This window comes from Ananas comosus, linkage group 11 (assembly GCF_001540865.1).
Source record: "Ananas comosus cultivar F153 linkage group 11, ASM154086v1, whole genome shotgun sequence".
Taxonomy (NCBI): Eukaryota; Viridiplantae; Streptophyta; class Magnoliopsida; order Poales; family Bromeliaceae; genus Ananas; species Ananas comosus.
In genome coordinates this window covers 1,587,146-1,607,292 of record NC_033631.1, presented here as the reverse complement: position 1 = coordinate 1,607,292, position 20,147 = coordinate 1,587,146, and the positions used below count along the sequence as shown (strand labels likewise).

The 20,147-nt window shown below is 40.2% G+C and overlaps 1 protein-coding gene across 1 annotated transcript in view; it reads left to right on the top strand.

Annotated features, from left to right (window-relative positions):
• Positions 1 to 18,711, top strand: part of LOC109717551 — a 30,943-nt gene extending 12,232 nt beyond the window's left edge. Inside the window, exons 6-7 of the mRNA XM_020243400.1 lie at positions 8,286 to 8,442; positions 18,693 to 18,711. Coding sequence (XP_020098989.1) covers positions 8,286 to 8,442; positions 18,693 to 18,711 — 176 coding nt within the window. The remainder of the gene's footprint in view (positions 1 to 8,285; positions 8,443 to 18,692) is intronic.

Below are 20,147 nucleotides of genomic sequence, written 5' to 3'. Positions count from 1 at the left end.
GACCAAAAGGTCATCCAACTGTAAGGAAGTACAAGAACCGTCCACTCAGGTCAGCTAGGATGGAACAACTCAACATCCTCTCAAAGATATGCAAATACTGCTCAATAGGTCAACTAAACTATAAATACAAGAACTAACCAATAGGTTTCAAGAGTGTATCAATATAATCTAGAACTACCGTCAGCCACAAGCCGACAATTCTACCCCTCAGGGTACACCGACCTCATAGGTCATCGAACGACAGAAGTCAAGGAACCGACCGACTAGGTCGCCGATCTCACAAGAAATCACGAAACCGCTCTACTCTAAACATGATACACAATATGCAGAATAGCTAAGTAGAGCAACAAGAAAACATGGTATAACTACTCTACTCCTACTCAGGATACTAATCATGCAAACAACGAGTAGAGTAAGATGTAAACAATAGGGATGCAAGGCTCAATATACTATACTATGCAATAGTAATAACAGAAGAACAGAGATAGAAGGATATCACCGAGCGTGCACCACTGTACCGACTTCGGATCGAAGTACCCACCTGTACATGTCTGACGAAGATCTCTCGACTGTGAAGATGGAACAATCGAACCTACGAAAGGTCCAACGGGTTAGAATCTAACCCACTAACATGACTCGCTAACACACAATCCCCACTCACCAGAACCACGAGAACCGGTTTCCCAAAACCGATTACCGAACAAGCCGGAAGTCTCGAAAACCGCACCGGAACTTCCACCGTCGCTCACCCGTCATTTTCGAACCCTCGAAACGACGCGGGTGACCAGCCAACAAGGCTCAGCGACGACGCAAATAATCACCAAGTACCGTCGGAAGAATTCCGAACCAAAACCCGCGTTCCGTCGGCGGATTTCGTCGAGAAACGCATCGGAAATCACTTTACGGTCTCCGTAAGGGCTTGGGGCCTTGGACAATCAGTCCAAAGGTTACCCACTACTCACCCATGCTGCCAACAGCAGCCGCAACAACCCAAAATGCATAAAAGCCCTCCCGATTACCCGAAATCGCATTATTTCATGCGATTTCGGCGCTTTTATGGTCCGTCTGCACAAACCAGAAGTCATTTAGCCAAACCGAGACACCTACTGACAGTTCTCGGTGTGCCGGAGGTCGTGCTCACCTTTCGGAGCACTGCCGGCCACTGTGGCACGCGCACGAGCGATGCGAAAATTAGTGAAATAGCGCGCACAGCAGGAAAAGCATGCTTATCTCGCTAACCAGGGGCTCGTTGACTCTAAATGAGGAGAGAACTGTGATCAGGACTGACAGAGGATCACCATGCTCACCCCCGGAGGCATCGGAATAGCCTCGGGTCGCCGGAACAGTGAACAGAACAGGAGACTATGCGCAGGAAGGCTGAAATCAAGCTTACAGAGCTAGGCAGGGCACGGGGTGGCCTGCGGCAGCCGGACTGCGGGCAGGCCGGCCAGGGGTTGGTGCGGCAGGTCCGAGGTGGCCGGGGCTGGCGTCAGCAGGCGACGGGAGACGGCGGCGACGACGGCCAATGATGCCCTAGGCACCCAAACCCGAAGAGAACACGGGCTCGCTCCGGCCGACGGGGAGCTCCGGCGGCGCAGGCGACGACGGCGGACGAGTACGGCCGACCAGCCGGGACCCGTGCTCACGCCGTTCGGCGGCGGAACGCTGCTGCGGCGGTACTGGACAAAACCGAGCCCGCGCGGGTTCATCACGGGCTCCAAAGGTAGCGGAGGCCATGGCGGCGGCCGGAGGAAGGTCGGGGCGACGGCGGCACGTCGCCGGAGGTCAAGGAAGGTCGGCACACCTTGCTGCGGGTGGCGGCGATGCGCGGTGGTCGAGAAGACCAGGTCTCGGCCCGCTCAAGGTTTGGGCGGCCGCAGAGAGGGAGAGCGGCGGCCGGCGGCGTCGGGAGCGGCGGCGATGGCGCGCGGGGGCACGCCAGAGGTCACCGGAGGGCGGCGCGACCGATGGGGAGCGGCGGCAGCGTACGGGAGTAGAGATCACCCGGGCTCGGCCTGGGTGACTGTGGGTTGGCCGCAGGGAGCAAGGTGGCTCCGGCGGCGCCGGCGGCGCGCGCCGACGGCGGGGGCCGGCGAGGGTGACATCGGAGGGGAGGTCTCTGCCAAAGAACGCAGGTTCGACTCATGGGGTGGCTTCCCGAGGTCAGAAGGCCGAGGAGGATGGAGGATAGGTAAAGAAGATGATGGTGCAGGGGTTTTCCCGGCGGCCGGAGCACCTGCCGGCGGCCGTGGTGGGCGCACGGCTAGGGCAAAGGTGCAGAGGTGCCGTAGGGAGGTCGACTGAGGGAGAAAGTGAACCAAGGTTAGGGTTTTCCATGATGAAACCCTAGAGAGTCCATATATGATTACCAACATTGCACACAAGTCCCTCTAAACTGATTATTGGAAATTCAATCCTTCACAGTGCCAGTATTTTACACGTACGCACCTCCACGTCTGATTTCGCGCGATTCGGTACATAAAATATGGGGACTTTTGCGAAAATTCCAATTAGTCACTTTAGACCCCTTTTCGAACATCATGCGATATCCGGCAATCCGTTCATCAGAATTCCGAACGGATTGCGCCATCGCGTTCAGCACGACGGGGACAATAAATCGACGATTTTGGTTCACATTGATCGGTCACGGATTCGCGACGAAACCCGTTTGCTCTCAAATTTCCAAAAACCACACACATAAACCAATGAGTAATCCCACTAAATCCTAGATTCAAATTCAAATTTGAATCTCCTACCACTAGTAGGTATATGTAACATCCCTCACCTTACTCTAGGTCACATACACAGAGCACGAGGAGTCTCATTATGCACGAACAGCAAAAAGCGAAAACCCTCTTTTCGATAAAATCCCTTTTTCTCAAAAATCGTGCGTTAGATCTAAAATCCGTCAGTGCCATTGGTTCCAGAATAGCTGAACCGGTCGAAACGAGCTATTGGATCGCTATGAATGGAGTCCGATACGCGCCGAAAGCCAACTCTACTCCGTGGCTTCACCGAAAAACCAGGTTACTATTCACTTTAACTGAAAACTAATAATCGCGTAAATTCTCTGTTCTAACTCGGTTTCTCCTGAAACTTAACGAGTGCTTTTGTAATTAAATTACACACCTAAACATCGTCAACAGAGAGTTTAGTTGCACTGTCAAAATCTCAGTCCTTACACACACAGCAGCGGCTACTATAAAGATCATCCTTGAGGCCTTCACCGACATTTCGGGACTTAAGATTAACTATCGCAAGAGCGCCTTAATCCCCATCCACCTGTCTACTTACCGAAGCTTCTAGCTTAGCAAACTGTTTTGGCTGTCCAACCCAATGCTTTCCTTTAACCTACCTGGGGCTTCCACTTTTACCAAAACAGCTTCACAAAGCTGATTACCTACCGCTCCTCGAGAAGATTGATTCTCGCCTTGCCGGATGGAAGGGGGCCACGCTCTCTAGAGGAGGTCGCCTTGTACTCCTCAATTCGGTAATCACCTCCATCCCTGCCTTCTTCTGCTCCAGCTTCCTTCTTTCTGCATGGGTCATAAAAGCAATCGACAAGACCCGACGTGGCTTCTTCTGGAGGGGTAAACGGCTCAACAACGGCTTCCATTGCCTGGCGAAATGGGAACATGTTTGTCGACCTAAGAGGGTGGGGGGCATCGGAATTCGTAACCTCCAGGCTGCAAATGCCGCCTTGCTGATGAAAGGTCTTTGGAGCTTCTTCAACTCTAATAGCAGGCCATTGGTTCAGCTCATAATGCAAAAGCACTACAAACAACGAGCTCTGGATCTTTCTGCTTCTGCTCCTCCTGGTGCCAGCCCAGTTTGGAGAAATCTATTCAAGCTCGCAAAACCTTTCCTCGCATCTGTCAACTTCTCCCTCGGCAAGGGAAGCTAACATCCTTCTGGAACGCGAGATAGTGCGGGGACCTAACCCCACGGAACCGCTTCCCAAACCTCTATGAATGTTCAACTCACAGCCATCTCTCAGTTCATATGTGGATCCAACGCTTCAGTTCACAGTAGCACATGGGATTTAATTTTTCTGAAGTGCCCGAAGTCCTGGTTGAGCTTAGTCAGCTTACCCTTTTGATTAGCAATCTTGATCTTTCTCAACCCTCTTCGGATTCGCTGTCTTGGCGATGGACCTCCACTGGCAGCTTTTCGGCACGAAGCGCGTATGACTTCTTGATCTACGATGGCATCAACTGTTGCTTAATTCCCTTCTTGTGGAAACTTAAGATACCTCTTAGAGTCAAGTTATTCTTATGGCTTGCAGCGAGAAAGAAGGTGCTAACAGCCGACGTCCTATCCAACCGCGGTTGGCACGGGCCATCTGTTTGCGTGCTGTGCAACTCGAATTCGGAAACTCTCGAGCATCTTCTATTAAACTGCCCCTATGCCAACTCCTTGTGGATTTCACTACTTCACTCAGTTCCACCAGCACAACATCTGATGTCCCGCTCAACAGGTGGGATAGCAGCTCGATGGTGCAGAGCAAGGAAACTACTAACAGCGGAACCAAGAAAGATGCTCGACACATGCGTTGCAGCAGGATTCTGGGAGCTATGGAAAGAGCGAAATAGAAGAATTTTCAAAAATCAGACCAAACGGAGCGAAGATCTGGGAAGATTAATACATTGCACGGTTCGTCTTTGGGTTTCTTCGACAGGGTGCTGAGATCGCTGACTCTATCTATATCCATGTGTGCCGATCGATTCGTGTCTGGGGCTTTTATTTGTTACCGGATACTCCTTCCACCTCTTTTCCTTCCCTTTCCTCTCTTGGTCCTTGTACCTTTTCAAATAGGGTAGATTCCTGTTTTAATCAAAAAAAAAAAAAACTCTCCTTAACTTAAAAAGATAAATTAGACAATATAAAACTAACATTTAAAGCTTTAAATAATATAATATTATCACAAAATGTATTAAAAAAACTAAAAAGTAGAAGAAAAACTCTTACCTTTAATTACTGTGTATTGACAGATAAACACTTGCATGTATTACTATTCAATCTTTATTTTATAAAAGTAGAAATAGACTATACCGATTGTCGTATCCAAAAGCCCGAACACCATCTCAACTGATTGTCGAAGGATCGACCTAGCATGATGGCCAACAGTCACATTCGTCCTGCTCCACTCGCATTCCGTCAGCTTCTGATGCTCCCTAAGGAACAAAAATTTTAAGAGGAGCCTACCCATGGTGAAATGGTTACTCTATTGCATGCATTTCATTTGTTATGAACAACACTTGAATTTAAAACACCTAGCTTGAATGCTGATTAGAATATCTCACCATGGGAAGACTCTTAGGGCGTGTTTGGTTCAAAGTCGGAGTTGGAATCGGAATCGAAATCGGAATCAAAATAAGCTGGAATTGGAATCGTAATGACTCATTACCTAATTCTGTTTAGTTCATCACCTGAATCGGAATCAGAATAAATCATTCTCATTGTCAGTGTTTGGTTCAAGTGGATATAAAAAACGTAATCAAATTAATATACTAACATTATCTTTATAATATATTAATTTAAATTCAAATTAAATATTAAATATTAAAAATTTATATTAAAATTTTGTAATAATGTCAAAATTTTAAATCCATTTTTTTTAAAAAAAAATTAAACTTGAAAGTGAGTGGATTATTCAAAATATGAAACTAAATTTTGATTTATTCAAATTCAAACTTAAAATTACAATTTAAATTTTAATTTAAGTTTGAAATAAAATTTGAATAAAACTTTATATAAATTAAAATTTAATTTAAATTCAAATTCATAAGTTAGATTTGAAATACTTGATTAAATTTTTATTTTTAATTTGAGTTCAAATTAAAATTTAAAATTATATATTTAATTTTTAAATTTTAACTCATATTTTAATTAAAAAAGTTGAAAAAATAAATTTAATCCGAATAAATATCCATTCCGACCGGATTCAACTTCCAATCCGGCCTCCTAGGCCGAATTGAAAAAAGAGGTGATTGGGAGATTCCCATTCCACTCGGCAATCGGAATCGGAATGGGACTCCTGCGTGCCAAACACCCACAAACTGATTCACTCATTTTGATTCCGATTTTAGGTGAAAAAGAAGCAAACCAAACACGTGATTGATACATGTTATGGAGATAATAAAATATTGATATCATGGGTACATCGTACTATATATTTGCATGTAATGCCATAAATATAGTCTACTCATTCAGAAAGGACGGGTGACTTACATAAATTTTTGGCTAAATTGCACTTTAGGATCCTAAATTTTGAGGGTGTGTGAGGCTTTGATCACCAAACTTTTATTTATACTGATTTTTAGCTAAAACTCTCAAAATCATTGCAATTAAGTCTTATAGTCCAATTTAGTTGGCCAAATAATAATATGTCGCTAATGTAGTAGAAATGTGGCAATGTTGTAATCAATGACACGACAATTGTTGAGATGCCATATTCCTACCTCATCACAGTGAACATCAGTATCGAGTGAATTAAATTGGACTGTAGAACTTAATTAAAATAGTTCAAAATTTTTAGTTGAAAATTACAATAAATTAAAGTTTAAAGATTAAAATATCACATTCAATGAAGTGTGAAGACCAAACATGCAATTGAACGTAAATATTTTGGAAATGCTACCTATACACCCGTATAAGGAGTGTACATATATATATTTAACACCCCTTAAATGAAGGGTTGATGCATCCCTTTGGTGTTTTAGTAAGGAAAAGAAAAAAATGCTAAATTACAGAAATCTTCTTGTAAATATCTACTTTTTTACTTTCTCTCTTCCTTAACTTTCAAAAACTTACATTTTATCCCTTAACATTTCAAGTTCTTGCATTTAGCCTCCCTCCTTCAGGGTTTGATTACTATTTCATCCATTTCTTATAATTTATACTTAAAATGCTCTTTAAATGACAAAAATATATTAAAAATAATATTTTCTTTATAGATGAAGTAAAAGCAATTTGGTCATTTTGCCTTCTTTATTAATGCCGTATCATTCTGAAAATATTTCTAAAATTTTAAGCGGGCAAAATATAAATTTTGAGAGTCAGAAAAGAAAAGTGAAAAAATAGATATTTACGGTAGAGTTTTGTGTAATTTAGCGATAAAAAAAGTGATAAGATGAGTAGGTTGGTAAAGCTAGACCACAAAAGCTCAATAGTTGTAAGTTTTTACACCTATTGGTAGGTTTTTACAGATAGCATTAATTGCTGTACATTGTTTTGTGTGTGTGTGTGTGTGTGGACATAGTATCAAAACTACTACAACTCCTAAATGGGTTCCTTGTTCTCTTATTTCCTTATTTCTTCGTTTCCTTCTCAATGGGTGATTCTCCCTCTTCTTCATCTAATTTCTACCATTCTCCACAATTCGTTTTTATCTTCTTCATCATCAGAGCGAAGCCCTATTCATCCAGACTTTCAATAAGTTCCTAATATCTCGCCAACCTAGTTCTCAAGATTCTTAAAAACTACCTTATTTAATTTACAAAGGTTCCTTGAACACATGGTCTTGAGGGCCATGTGATGGGATTGGATATACGTGTGGTTGGATGAATATATGTGTGATTGTTCTCCTAAACCTTTAGGATCCAATACTTTTTTTTTTTTGTTGATTCTCTTCTATTCATTTACTAATACCAATTGCATCAAAAAACCGTTTTTTTTGGTAGAGCCGGAACAAAAATAGCAAAACAAGCTCAAGATGTCAAAGAACAGCAGAAAGGTACATTATCTCATATGAATCCTCACATGAATCTTCTTTGTTTTCTCCTCCATGTTATGATAAAATTTGCAAAGGCAGTGGCTCTTTTTCACCTATTTTTGCTTGAATCTTCCACTTTACACGCACCTTCCACTGCATTAGCTTTAGATAATTTTTCAGCAAAATCCTACAACAGAGGCTTTTAATTTAATCAAAACATGATGCCTATTTCTAATTAATCAAGCAATGCTCTTTTCTGCATGTCGTCGATTTTTGGCAATACATATATACTTGACGTCCAGATAATGGTTGTAAAAATTATAATTGTAAACACTTATATATGCACCCTTATAACTCGAGTTAGGTTTTGATTTTAACATGTCGGTTACTAAATACTACGTTCAGTTCATAAAATATACCTATATACCAGTGCCATCGGATCACAATTTATGCAAATTTCAGAGCATGTGCGATCTCAAATTAAGCTCGCACCGGTCCTCACTGGGGAGCATCTCATTCAAGTATTGTCCGTACATGTTAATTTGCATTAACTAGTTATGCCGAATTGCAGCAGGTGGAAATCTCGCAAATCATCCGGTGCCTCCATTGTATTATCCAGACGTTCAAACGCCATCTCAGCCGAGTGTCGGAGCAGCATCTGATGTTCGTACAGCAGTATCTACAACTCCGTCCAGCTCCAGTCGCAATCGATCAGCTTCTGATACTCCGTAAGCAACAGAAATTTTAAGAGGATCCTACCCATGGTGAAATTAATGGTCTACTCTACTGCGTTTCATTTTTTATGAACAACACTTGAATTTAAAGTATCTCACCATGGGAAGGCTCATAAATTGATACATATGTGGTATGGAGATAATATATATAATAATACTAGCAAATGACCCGTGCGAGTGCACGGGATTAAAAATTATTTTATTTTTTAACATTATAGAAAATAATATATTTGGAATTTTTAAGTTATTATTAAAAGTATTTTATAAACACATATTTTTTAAAAAATATTAATAAAGCTACTAAATAATATTATTTGGTAGTTAATTTATAGGCAGCCAACTATGCTAGATTTTATTTATAGTGCCTTCTTTAATAATTTTAATTATTTTATAATTAAAAAAACCAATTAAAATAGCAGTTCTAACAATTATTTTTTGTTAATTTGAAATATTTTAAATAATGTATCTATTTACAAATTAACATATATCTTATTTGTAATTTTATTTTTCTTATAGTAATTCTCGCAGGCAGAAATATTGAATAGCTTTTTATTATCAAACATTAATTACAGGAAAAATCATTTTTTTTAAAAAAAGGATTACAAAAAGAAAAACAACTCTCCATTCGGCACCGATTCCGTCTCGCGGACAGCACCGATTACAAAAAGAACTACATCTCACATCTCGCGGACGGCACCGATTCTTTCAACTCCCCGATTTCAATTGCTAATCATCTTTTCACCTATTTCCGCAACCAGCTCGGAGTCGACCTGCCCCAGCGCACTTCCATCCATTTCCCTACTCTTTATGGGGGAGAATCTCTCGACCTTTCTCGCCTCTGTTCACCGTTCGATTTAGAAGAAGTCAAGCTGGCAGTTTTCTCTTGCTCTCCGGAAAAAGCCCCTAGCCCGGACGGTTTCCCACTGCTCTTTTATCAGCGTTTCTGGGAAACGCTTAAATTAGACATCTTCGACGTTTTTAACTGCTTCCACAATGAGCCCCTGAACCTGCACGTTATCAACGGTAGTTGGGTTTGTCCTATACCAAAAAAGCGAGAGGCCACGACAGCGAAGGATCTGCGCCCGATCAGCCTTGTTCACAGTTTAGCTAAAATCATCTCCAAAGTCTTGGCATCACGACTTCAACCGCTCTTGGATCTTTTAATCAACCCCTATCAGACAGCTTTCATTAAGGGTTGTCACTTACTCGACAACTTTTACTCTGACTATGTCCTTACACACCATCTCCATTCAACCAAGCAGAAGGCGGCCCTCCTAAAGATAGACTTTGAACGTGCATTCGACAATGTTAGTTGGGACTTCTTACTGGACCTCATGATAGCTCGAGGCTTTGGCGAGATTTGGACTCGCTGGATTTCAAACCTGCTCCGCTCCACCTCCGCTGCCGTGCTTTTAAATGGAGCTCCGGGCAAGTCCTTCTCTTGCAAAAGAGGGCTGCGACAAGGTGACCCTTTATCTCCCCTCCTCTTCATTCTCTGTATGGATGTCCTTTATAGAATGCTCCAGGCGGCTGCCTTTTCCAACCTTCTTCCTTCTATTGGCATCGGCGATGTTAATCTCCTCACTCTTCAATTCGCCGACGATGTTCTTATTTTCTTCGATGGGTCCCACACTGTCACGCTCCGGAGTTCCTTTTTGATTTCAAAGTATTGCGAAAGCATCTAATTTTTTTTTTTTTTGAAAACCTAACCCCAGAGAATGCTAGATCCGCCACAAATACAGAAAATCCACTGTTCACACGGACAGAGTTCCCGTTATTTGTGCACGGGCGTCACAAGTTTCAAAGTTACAAGAGGATAACAAACTAAATGAAATATGAGAAAAACTATACATTCATACTTCACCTTACTCACAATTTACATTCATGTTTAAACAATATTCCAGAAAATCTTTTGAAAATGTCCTACACGATATTTTATCTTTAAACGCGTACTCGAGTGATAGAACTTTTATTTACGAAAATCCAGAAAGTCTATTTAGAATTTTTAACATATATGGAATTTAAACATATAGACTGACTAAGTATATTCACAGAAATAATAGATAAAAGTACAACTAACTAGTACAAACCGAGGTCGGAGTAGGCATCTATACACAGTAGCCACGTGTCTCAGTCGGTCTCACTTACTGCCCGCCGATTACTGAAAAATAGTTGGGGGAGTGAGAACATGTAAACATGTCTCCCTCTCCCAGTGATTTGGTACGCCCCCCAAGACGATGAGGCGAGCGTATAAGGACCAGAAAGGTATAACAACGTTGGTAAGTGAATACAGTAGCAACATTGACGAATGAAGAATATATCTATTATATATAATATATGAAAGTCAAAATACGCTTATAATGTTGAACTCAGCATACAAGTCAATTAAACGCCCATAGAGCAGACAATTAAAGAAAAATTTAAGTTATATATGCAAACAACGCTACTATAGCTATATGACAACGAGAGAGAGTCAAGTATCCAATCTAAACCATGTTCGATCTAAGACCTACAGTCAAAAGCCACTACTGCTCACACCGATGGCATAAACCTAGACAAAGAGAACACGCTGGGCTCACGGGTCGATTTTGTAGACATTTTCGAATGAACCGATTCTACTGGGTGATCAACTTGCTGCGTGTACTGAATTCACTCGATTGTGGAGATCAATGCGGATATGATCATAGCAACGGTCTTGCAACAGCGACAATCAGTATCCCCTCGCGGGCTAACCGACAAAGGTCATCCAACTTTAGGATACAAGAACGTTCATCAGGTAGTAGGGATGGAACACTCAAAATCCTCTCAAAGTATATGGAAATATGGCTCAATTTATGGTAACTAAAACTTATAAATCAAGCAACTAACATAGGTTTCAAGAGGTATCAATATATCTAGAAGCTACTCGTCAGCCACAAGCGCGGATTTACTCAGGGTACACCACTTCATAGTCAGATCGACACGACGAGAGTCAAGGAACGATCGACTAGGTCGCCGATCTACAAGAATCGCGAACGCTCTTACTCTAAATTATGATACAAATATGCGAATAGTAAGTAGAGAACAAGAAACTTGTTAACTACTTACTCTACTCAGTAATACTAATCATGCAAACAACGGTAGTGTAAGATTCTAACAATAGGGTATGCAAGCTAAATTTTACTATTACTATGACAATAGTAATAAGAGAAGAAAGAAGATATAAGATTGACGAGCGTGACACCATTACCGACTTCGGATCAAGTACACTGTAATGTTGACGAGATCTTCTCGAACTTGTGAAGATGACAATTGCGAACCTACGAAAGGTTCCAACGGGTTAGAATCTGAACCATAACATGACTCGGCATAACACACAATCCCATCACAGAATCACGATGAATCCGGTTCCCAAAACCGATTACCGAACAAGCGGAAGCTCTCGAAAAACGCCACGTAACTTCCCGCGCTCACCTTCAGTTTTCGAACCTCGAAACGACGGGGACCAGCAACACGAATCAGCGAGACGCAAATAATCACATGCAGTACCGTCGAATAATCCGAACCAAAACCGGTATCCGTCGGGGATTTTAGCGAGACGCATGGAATCACTTTACGGTTCTCCTTATAGGGCTTGGGTGCCTTGGACAATCAGTCAAAGTGTTACCATTAACTCACCATGAAATGCACACTAGCGCATCAACCCAATGCATAAGACCTTCCGAGTACCGAAATCCTTATTTTCTAGTGCGATTCGACCGTTTTTATGGTCCGTCTGCACAAACAGAAGTAATTTAGACCTAAACCGGAACCCTCTTGAGTTTCGATATATGTCGGAGGTGTGCTACTTTCGGAGCTAATGCGGCCACTGCACGCGCTAAGCGATACGAAAATAGTGAAAACTGCAGCGCCGAGCAGGAAAAGATTGCTTATTCGATAACCAGGGGATCGTTGACTCTAAAATGAGGAAGAACTATGGATCAGGATCTGACAGAGGGATCACTCATGCTGACCCCGAGGCATCGGTAATGGCCGGGTGCACACGGAACATGAAAGAAAGGCAGATCTATGCGTAGGAACTAAATCAAGCTTAAGAGCTAGCAGGGCACGAGTGCGCCTGCAGCGACGTGACTTCGGGCAGGCCGGACAGGGTTGGTGCGGCAGTCGAGGTTGGCCGTGCGCTGCGTCAAGCCAGCGACGGGAGGCAGCGGGCGCGACGACGCAATGATGCCCTAGCACCAAACCCAAATAAACACGGGCTCGTCGACGACGGGGAGCATCGGCGCCGCAGGCGCGACGAGCGACGTCGGCCGGACCAGCCTGACCTGTGCTCACGCGTTCGCGGCGGAACGCGTTGCTGCGGCACGGTACTGGACAAACAGAATCATCAGCGGCGGGGTTTCATCACGGGCTCAAGGTTAAGCGGAGGCATGGCGGCGCCGAGGGAGTCGGAGCGACGGCGCACGTGCGGACCGGAGGTCAAGGTAGGTCGGCACACCTATGTGCGAGGTGCGCGATTGCGCGATGTGTCGAAGACCATCTCGCACGTCAAGGATTGGCGCCGGCGGAGAGGAGGGGGAGAGCTGCGGCCCGCTAGGCGCCGGAGCTGGCGGCGATGGCGCCCGGGCACGCCAGAGGTCACCGAGAGGGCGCACAGCGGCGATGGGACGGCACGCAGACGTACGGGCAGTGGATACCGAGCTCGACTGGGTGACTGCGGCGTTGCAAGAGCAAGGTGGCTCAGCAGGCGCGGGGGCCGGCGGGCCACACAGCGAGCGGTGCGCGAGCTGACACCGGAGGGATCTTCTGACCAGAGACGCAGGTTCGATCATGGGTGCTTTCTGAGTCAAAGAAGCTGAGGAGGATGGAGGGTAGGTAAATGAAGATATGTGAGGGGTTTCTGGCGGGCGGAGAGCCGGGCGTCGTCCCCCCGCTCGCGCGCGACGGCTAGGGCAAATCCAGATGTTCGCAGGAGGTCGGTGCTGGGGAAACTGAACAGATAGCGTTTTCCATGATAAACCTAGAAAGTCATAGATGATTGTCACTTTGCAACAGAGTACCTACTAAACTGATTATTAGAAATTCAATCCTTCACATAGCGAATTAATTTAAAGTACGCAGCCTACACGTCTGATTGTCGCGCGATTCGGTACATAAAATAGGGACTTTTGCGAAATTCCAATTATCATCACTTAACCCTTTTCGAAAACATTCGATATATGCAATCGTCATCAAATCCGAACGATGTGCGACCTCCGCCGTTCAGCCGACGGGGTCAATATAACTACGATTTTGAAGTTCAAATCAGATCGGGTCACGAAATTTCGCCGAGAGAAACCGTCCGCTCTTCAATTTCAAAACAAAACTATAACCAATGTGTAATCCACTATCTAGATTCAAATTCAAAATTTGAATCTCCTACCACTAGTAGGAATGAACATCCCTACCTTACTATCTCGTCAATACACGAGCACGATGAGTCTCATTATGCGAGACGAAACACAAAAGACGAAAACCTCTTCGGTTTCATTAAAATCCCCTTTCCAAAGATCGTGCGTCGTAGATAATAATCCGTCGGGGGATGCATTGGTACAGAATAAGGTGAACCGGTCGAAAGAGCATTTGGATCGCTATGAAATGGAGTCGATACGGCGAAAGCAACTCATCCGTGCTTCACGAAAAACCAGAAGTTACTATTCACTTTAACTGAAAATAATAATCCAAGTAAATTCTCTTGTTCTACTCGTTTTCTCCTGAAACTTACGGTGCTATTAGAGAATTAAATATACAACCTATAAATCGTCAAAGAGAAGTTTAGTTGCACTGTCAATAATCTCAGTCCTTACACACACAGCAGCGCTACTGTAAGAATCTTGAGCTTCACCGACATTTCGGATTTAAGATTAAATACGCAGAGCGCCTATCCCCATCACCTGTCTACTTACGAAGTTCTTAGACTTAGCAAACTGTTTGGCTGTCCAAACAATGCTTTCCTTTTAACCTACCTGGCTCACTTTACAACAGTTTCACAAAGCTGATTACCTTTACGCTCCTCGAGAAGATGATTCTGCCTTGCGGATGAAGGGGGCCACGCTCTCTAGAGGAGTCGCCTTGTATCTCCATTCTGAGTATCATCATCATCCTGCCTTCTTCTGCTCCAGTTCTTCTTTCGCATGGAGTCATAAAGCCATCGACAAAACCGACGTGGCTTCTTCTGGAGGGTAACGGCCAACAACGTGCTTCCATTGGACTGAGAAATGGGAAATGTTGCGGAACTTAAGAGGGGCTCGAATGGTAACCTCACAGGGCTTGCAAGATGCCGCTTGCCTGTTATGAAAGTTTGAGCTTCTTAACTCTAATAGCAGGCATTGGTTCAGTCATATGCCAATAAAGCATACAACAACAGCTCTGGATCTTTCTAGCTTTGCTTCTCGTTGCCCAGCCAGTTTTGGAGTCTATTCAGCATCGCAAAACCTTTCTCGAATACTGTCATTCTCCCTCGGGCAAGGAGAAGTAACATCTTCTGACGCGCGATTAGTTGCGATGATAACCTCACGGAACGCTTTTCCCAACCTTATGATGTCAACTCACGCATCTCTCAAGTTCATATGTGGATCAACGCTTTCAGTTAGCACGGATAGCACATGTATTTATTTTTGAACGCAGTGCCGAAGTCCTGTTGAGCTTGTCAGAATTACCCTTTTGATTAGCACTTATCTTTTCAACCCTCTTCGGCATTCTGCTGTTTGCGATGACTCACTGGCAGTTTTGCACGAAGCGCTATATGACTCTCTTGTCTACCGTTCCATCAATGTTGCTAATCCTTCTTGTGGAAACATATTATATACCTCTTAGAGTCAATTTATTCTTATGGCTTGCAGCGAGAAGAAGTGTGCTAACAGTCGACGTCTATCAACCGAATGTTGGCACGGCCATCTGTTTTGTCGTGCTGTGCAAACTCGAATTCGAAACTCTCGAGATTTCTATTTAAACTGCACCTATGCAACTAAAAAACTAAAGATCCTTGTGGATTTCACTATTCACTCGTTCCCACCATAAGCACAACATCTGAGTCCGCCAACGGTCATGGGATAGAGCTCGATGTGCAGTAGCAAGGAAACTACTACAGCGGCAAACCAAAGATGCTCACACATCGTAAATCAGAGAGATTCTGGGAGCTATGGAAAGAGCGAAAAGGAAGAATTTTCAAATCAGACAAACGAGCGAAATTGGACCAAAAGAAGATTAAATACGATTGCACGGGTCGTTTTTGGTTTCTTCGACAGAGTGTGGATCGCTGACTCTTATCTATATCCATGTGATGCGATCGATTCGTGTGGGGCTTATTGTTACGTACTCCTTCCACTCTTTTCCTTCCATTTCCTCTCTTGCCTTGTACATTTTCAAATAGTGTAGATTCCTGTTTTATCAAAAAAAAAAACTTCCTTAATTAAAAAGATAAATTAGGACTATAAAATAATTTAAAGTTTTAAATAAATAATATTATACAAATGTATTAAAAAACTAAAAATATAGAGATAACTCTTCCTTTTAATTACTGATGGTATTGTAAGATAAACACTTTGCATGTATTCCATTCAATCTTTATTATAAAAGCTAGAAATAGACTCAGTTACGATTGTCGTTCAAAGCCCGGAACACCATCTCAACTGATGATCGAGGAATCGAACTAGGCATGATGGGCCAACAGTCCATTGTCCTAAGTACACTCGCATTTCGTCAGACTTCTGATGCTCCCTAAGGACAAAATTTTAAATGAGGAGCCGACCATAGGTGAGAATGTACTCTTTGCCATGCATTTCATTTTGTGATGAACACCTTGAATTTAAACACTAGTTGATGCTGATTTAAGAATATCTCACCAATGGGAAGATCTATAGTCGGGGCAGGCGCCGCGTGATTTGGTTCAAGGTCGAAGAGTTGAATCGGAATTCGAAATCGGAATCAATAATTAAGTGGAATTGACGTATGACTCAATTACTAATTCTTTTAGTTCATCACTGATCGGAATCAGAATAATCATTTCATTTAGATACTTCTGTGTTAGTTCAAGTGATATAAAAAACGTTAATCAAAATTAAATATACTAACGTATCCTTAAATTATTAAGTTAAATTTAAATTAATATATTAAATATTAAAAAAAAAAAAAAAAAAAAAAAAAAAAAATTTTATATTAAAATTAATGATGTAATAATGTCAAAATTTAATCCTTTTTTAAAAAAATTAACTTTGAAGTTGAATGTCATTATTCAAATATGGTCAACTAAATTTTGATTATATTCAATTCAATTAAAATTACGGAAATTTTAAGTTTAATTTAATAAAATTTGAATAAACTTAATAATTTAAATTTAATTTCATTCAAATATAGTAGATTTCGTACAATAATTGATTAAATATTTTATTTTAATTTGAGTTCAAATTAAAATTTAAAATTTAATATTTAATTTTATTTTAACTCATTTTTAATTAAAAAAGTTGAAAAAATAATTTAATCCGAATAATATCCATTCGACCCGGATTCAATTCACATCGCGCATCTAGGCTGAATGAAAAAAGAGGTAGGGAGCATTCATTTCCCTCGGCAATCGGAATCGCAATGTGGACTCGCGTGACAAACACCCACAAATGATCATCATTTGATTCCAGATTTTAGATATCAGTAAAAATATAGCCAACTCAAAACGGTGATGATACATGTTATGGAGATATAAATATTGATATCAGCAGTACATTGGTACTATATATATTGCATATAATGCATAAATATTAGTCTATCATTCAGAACAAGGACGGTGTGATTACATTAAATTTTTGGCCTAAATTTGCCACTTTAGATCCTAAATTTTGAGGGTGTGTGAGGCCTATTGATCACCAAATCTTTGTATTTTATCGATTTTTAAGCTTAAAACTCTCAAATCATTGTCAATTATTAAGTATTATGTCCAATTGTTGGACATAATAATATGTCAGCTCAATGCTAGTAAAAATGTGGCAATTTGTAATCATTGACACGACATATTGTTAAGATTGGCGGTTGCCATATTCCTGACCTCTCACAAGTGACATCAGAATATCGAAGTGAATTAAATTACTTAACTAATTAAAATAGAATTCAATTTTTATTGAAAATTACAATAATTTAAAGTTAAAGTTAAATCAATTCATGAGGGGTAGAATGTTTGAAGACAACATGCAATTTGAACGTAAATATTTGGAATGCACCTATTACACCGAATATAAGGAGTGTACATATATATTTTAACTTAAATAAGGTTATGATCACTTTGGATGTTTTAGTAAGGAAGAAAAAAATTCTAATTACAAGAAATCTTTGTAAATATCTACCTTTTTACTTTCTCTTTCCTTAACTTTCAAATTAATTTATCCCTTAACATTTCAATTTCTTGCATTATAGCTTCCTTCTTCAGGAGTTGGATTACTATTTCATCCATTCTTATAATTGTTATACTTAAGAATGCTTTTAAAATGAACAAAATATATTTAAAAATAATATTTCTTTATGATGAAGAAAAAGAATTGGTCATTTGCACTTCTTTATTATGCCGATATCATTCTGAAAATATTTCTATAATATTTTAAGCGGAGCAAAATAATAAATTTTGAGAGTCAGATAAGAAAGTGAAAAAAATTAATATATTCTACGTAGAGTTTTCGCTGTAAATTTAGCGTTAAAAAAAAGTGATAAGTATGAGTAGGTTGGTAAAGCTGCACAAAAAGCTCAATAAGTTGTAAGTTTTTACACCATATTGGTAGCGTTTTACAGATAGATTAATTACTTTACATTGATTTTGTGTTGTGTTGCTCGGACATGTATCAAAACTACTACAACTCCTAAATGGTTCCTTGTTCTCTTAATTCTTATTTCTTTCGTTTCCTTCTCAATGGCTGATTCTCTCTTCTTTTCATCTAATTGTCTACCTATTATCCAATTCGTTTTTATTTCTTTCATCATCAGAGCCGAACCCTATTCATCCGACTTTCATAAGTTCCGTAATTCTCCCAACCTATCTAAGCATCTTAAATAACTAAGTTATTTATTACAATTTCCTTAAACACATGGTTCTGAGGGCCATGTTGATGGATTTGTGATATAGTGTGTTGGATATGAATATATGTGTGATTGTTCTCCTAAATCTTAGGAGTCAATACTTTTTTTTTTGTTAGATTCTTTCTATTCATTTACTAATACATTGAATCAAAAACGTTTTTGGTGGTTAGAGCCGGAACAAATAATTAGCAAACAAAACTCAAATGTCAAATAATCAGCAGAAAGTAATTATCTCATATTATGTATCCACATGATCTCTTATGTTTTTCCCCATTTAGTGATAAAATTTGCAAGGCATTGGCTATCTTTTTCACCTTTTTTGCTTGATCTCACTTTACCGCACTTCCACTGTATTAGCTTTAGATATTTTTCAGACAAAGAAAATCCCTAAACAGCAGCTTTTATTTAATCAAAACTGACTGCCTATGTCTAATTAATAATCAATGCTCTTTTCTGTCAGTCGTCGATTTTTGGAATTATAATACTTGACGTCCAGATAATGGTTGCTAAAAAATTATAATCTGAAACCTCTATATATGCACCCTATATAACTCGAGTTAGTATTTGATTTTACATGTCGTTCTAAATACTACGTTCAGTATAAATATACCTATATACCGAGTCCATGTATCACATTTATTGCAATTCAGAGCTGTGCATCTCAAATTTTTTAGCTCGACTGGTCCTCAATGGGGAGATTCATTCAGTATTGTCCGTTACATGTTAATTTGCATTAATCTAGTTATGCCGAATTGGCAGAAGGGGAAATTCTCGCAATCAATTCCGGTGCTCCATTGCTTCAGAGCAGTTCATCTCAGCAGAGTGTTAATGGTCCAGTCCAGTCGCATGTAAGCAATCAGAAATTTTTAAGAGATCATACATGGTAAATTAATGGTATACTCTACTGCGTTTTTTATTTGAAAAACACTTGAATTTAATAGTTATCTACTATGAGTAAGGCTCATAAATTGATATATATTGTGTATGAGTAATATATATAATAATACTAGTAAATGACCCGTGCGAGTGCACGGGATTAAAAATTATTTTATTTTTTAACATTATAGAAAATAATATATTTTGAATTTTTAAGTTATTTTTAAAACAATTTTATAAAAACATAATTTTTTTAAAATGTAAACCTACTAAATAATATTATTTGGTACGTAGTTGATTTATAGGCAGCCAAACTTTATTCTCTATTTGCGAACTACGCTAGATTTTATTTATAGTGCCTTCTTTGATAATTTTAATAGTTTTTAATTAAAAAAAACCAATTAAATTAGTAGTTCTAACAATTATTTTTTTGTTAATTTTAAATATTTTAAATAATATATCTATTTACAAATCAACATATATCTTATCTGTAATTTTATTTTTATTATAGTAATTCTCGCGGGTAGAAATATGGAATAGCTTTTTATTATCAGACGTTAATTACAAAAAATCATTTTTAAAAAATGGATTACAAAAAGAAAAACAACTCTCTTTAACTTAAAAAGATAAATTAGACAATATAAAACTAACATTTAAAGCTTTAAATAATATAATATTATCACAAAATGTATTAAAAAAACTAAAAAGTAGAAGAAAAACTCGTACCTTTAATTCCTGTGTACGTACTG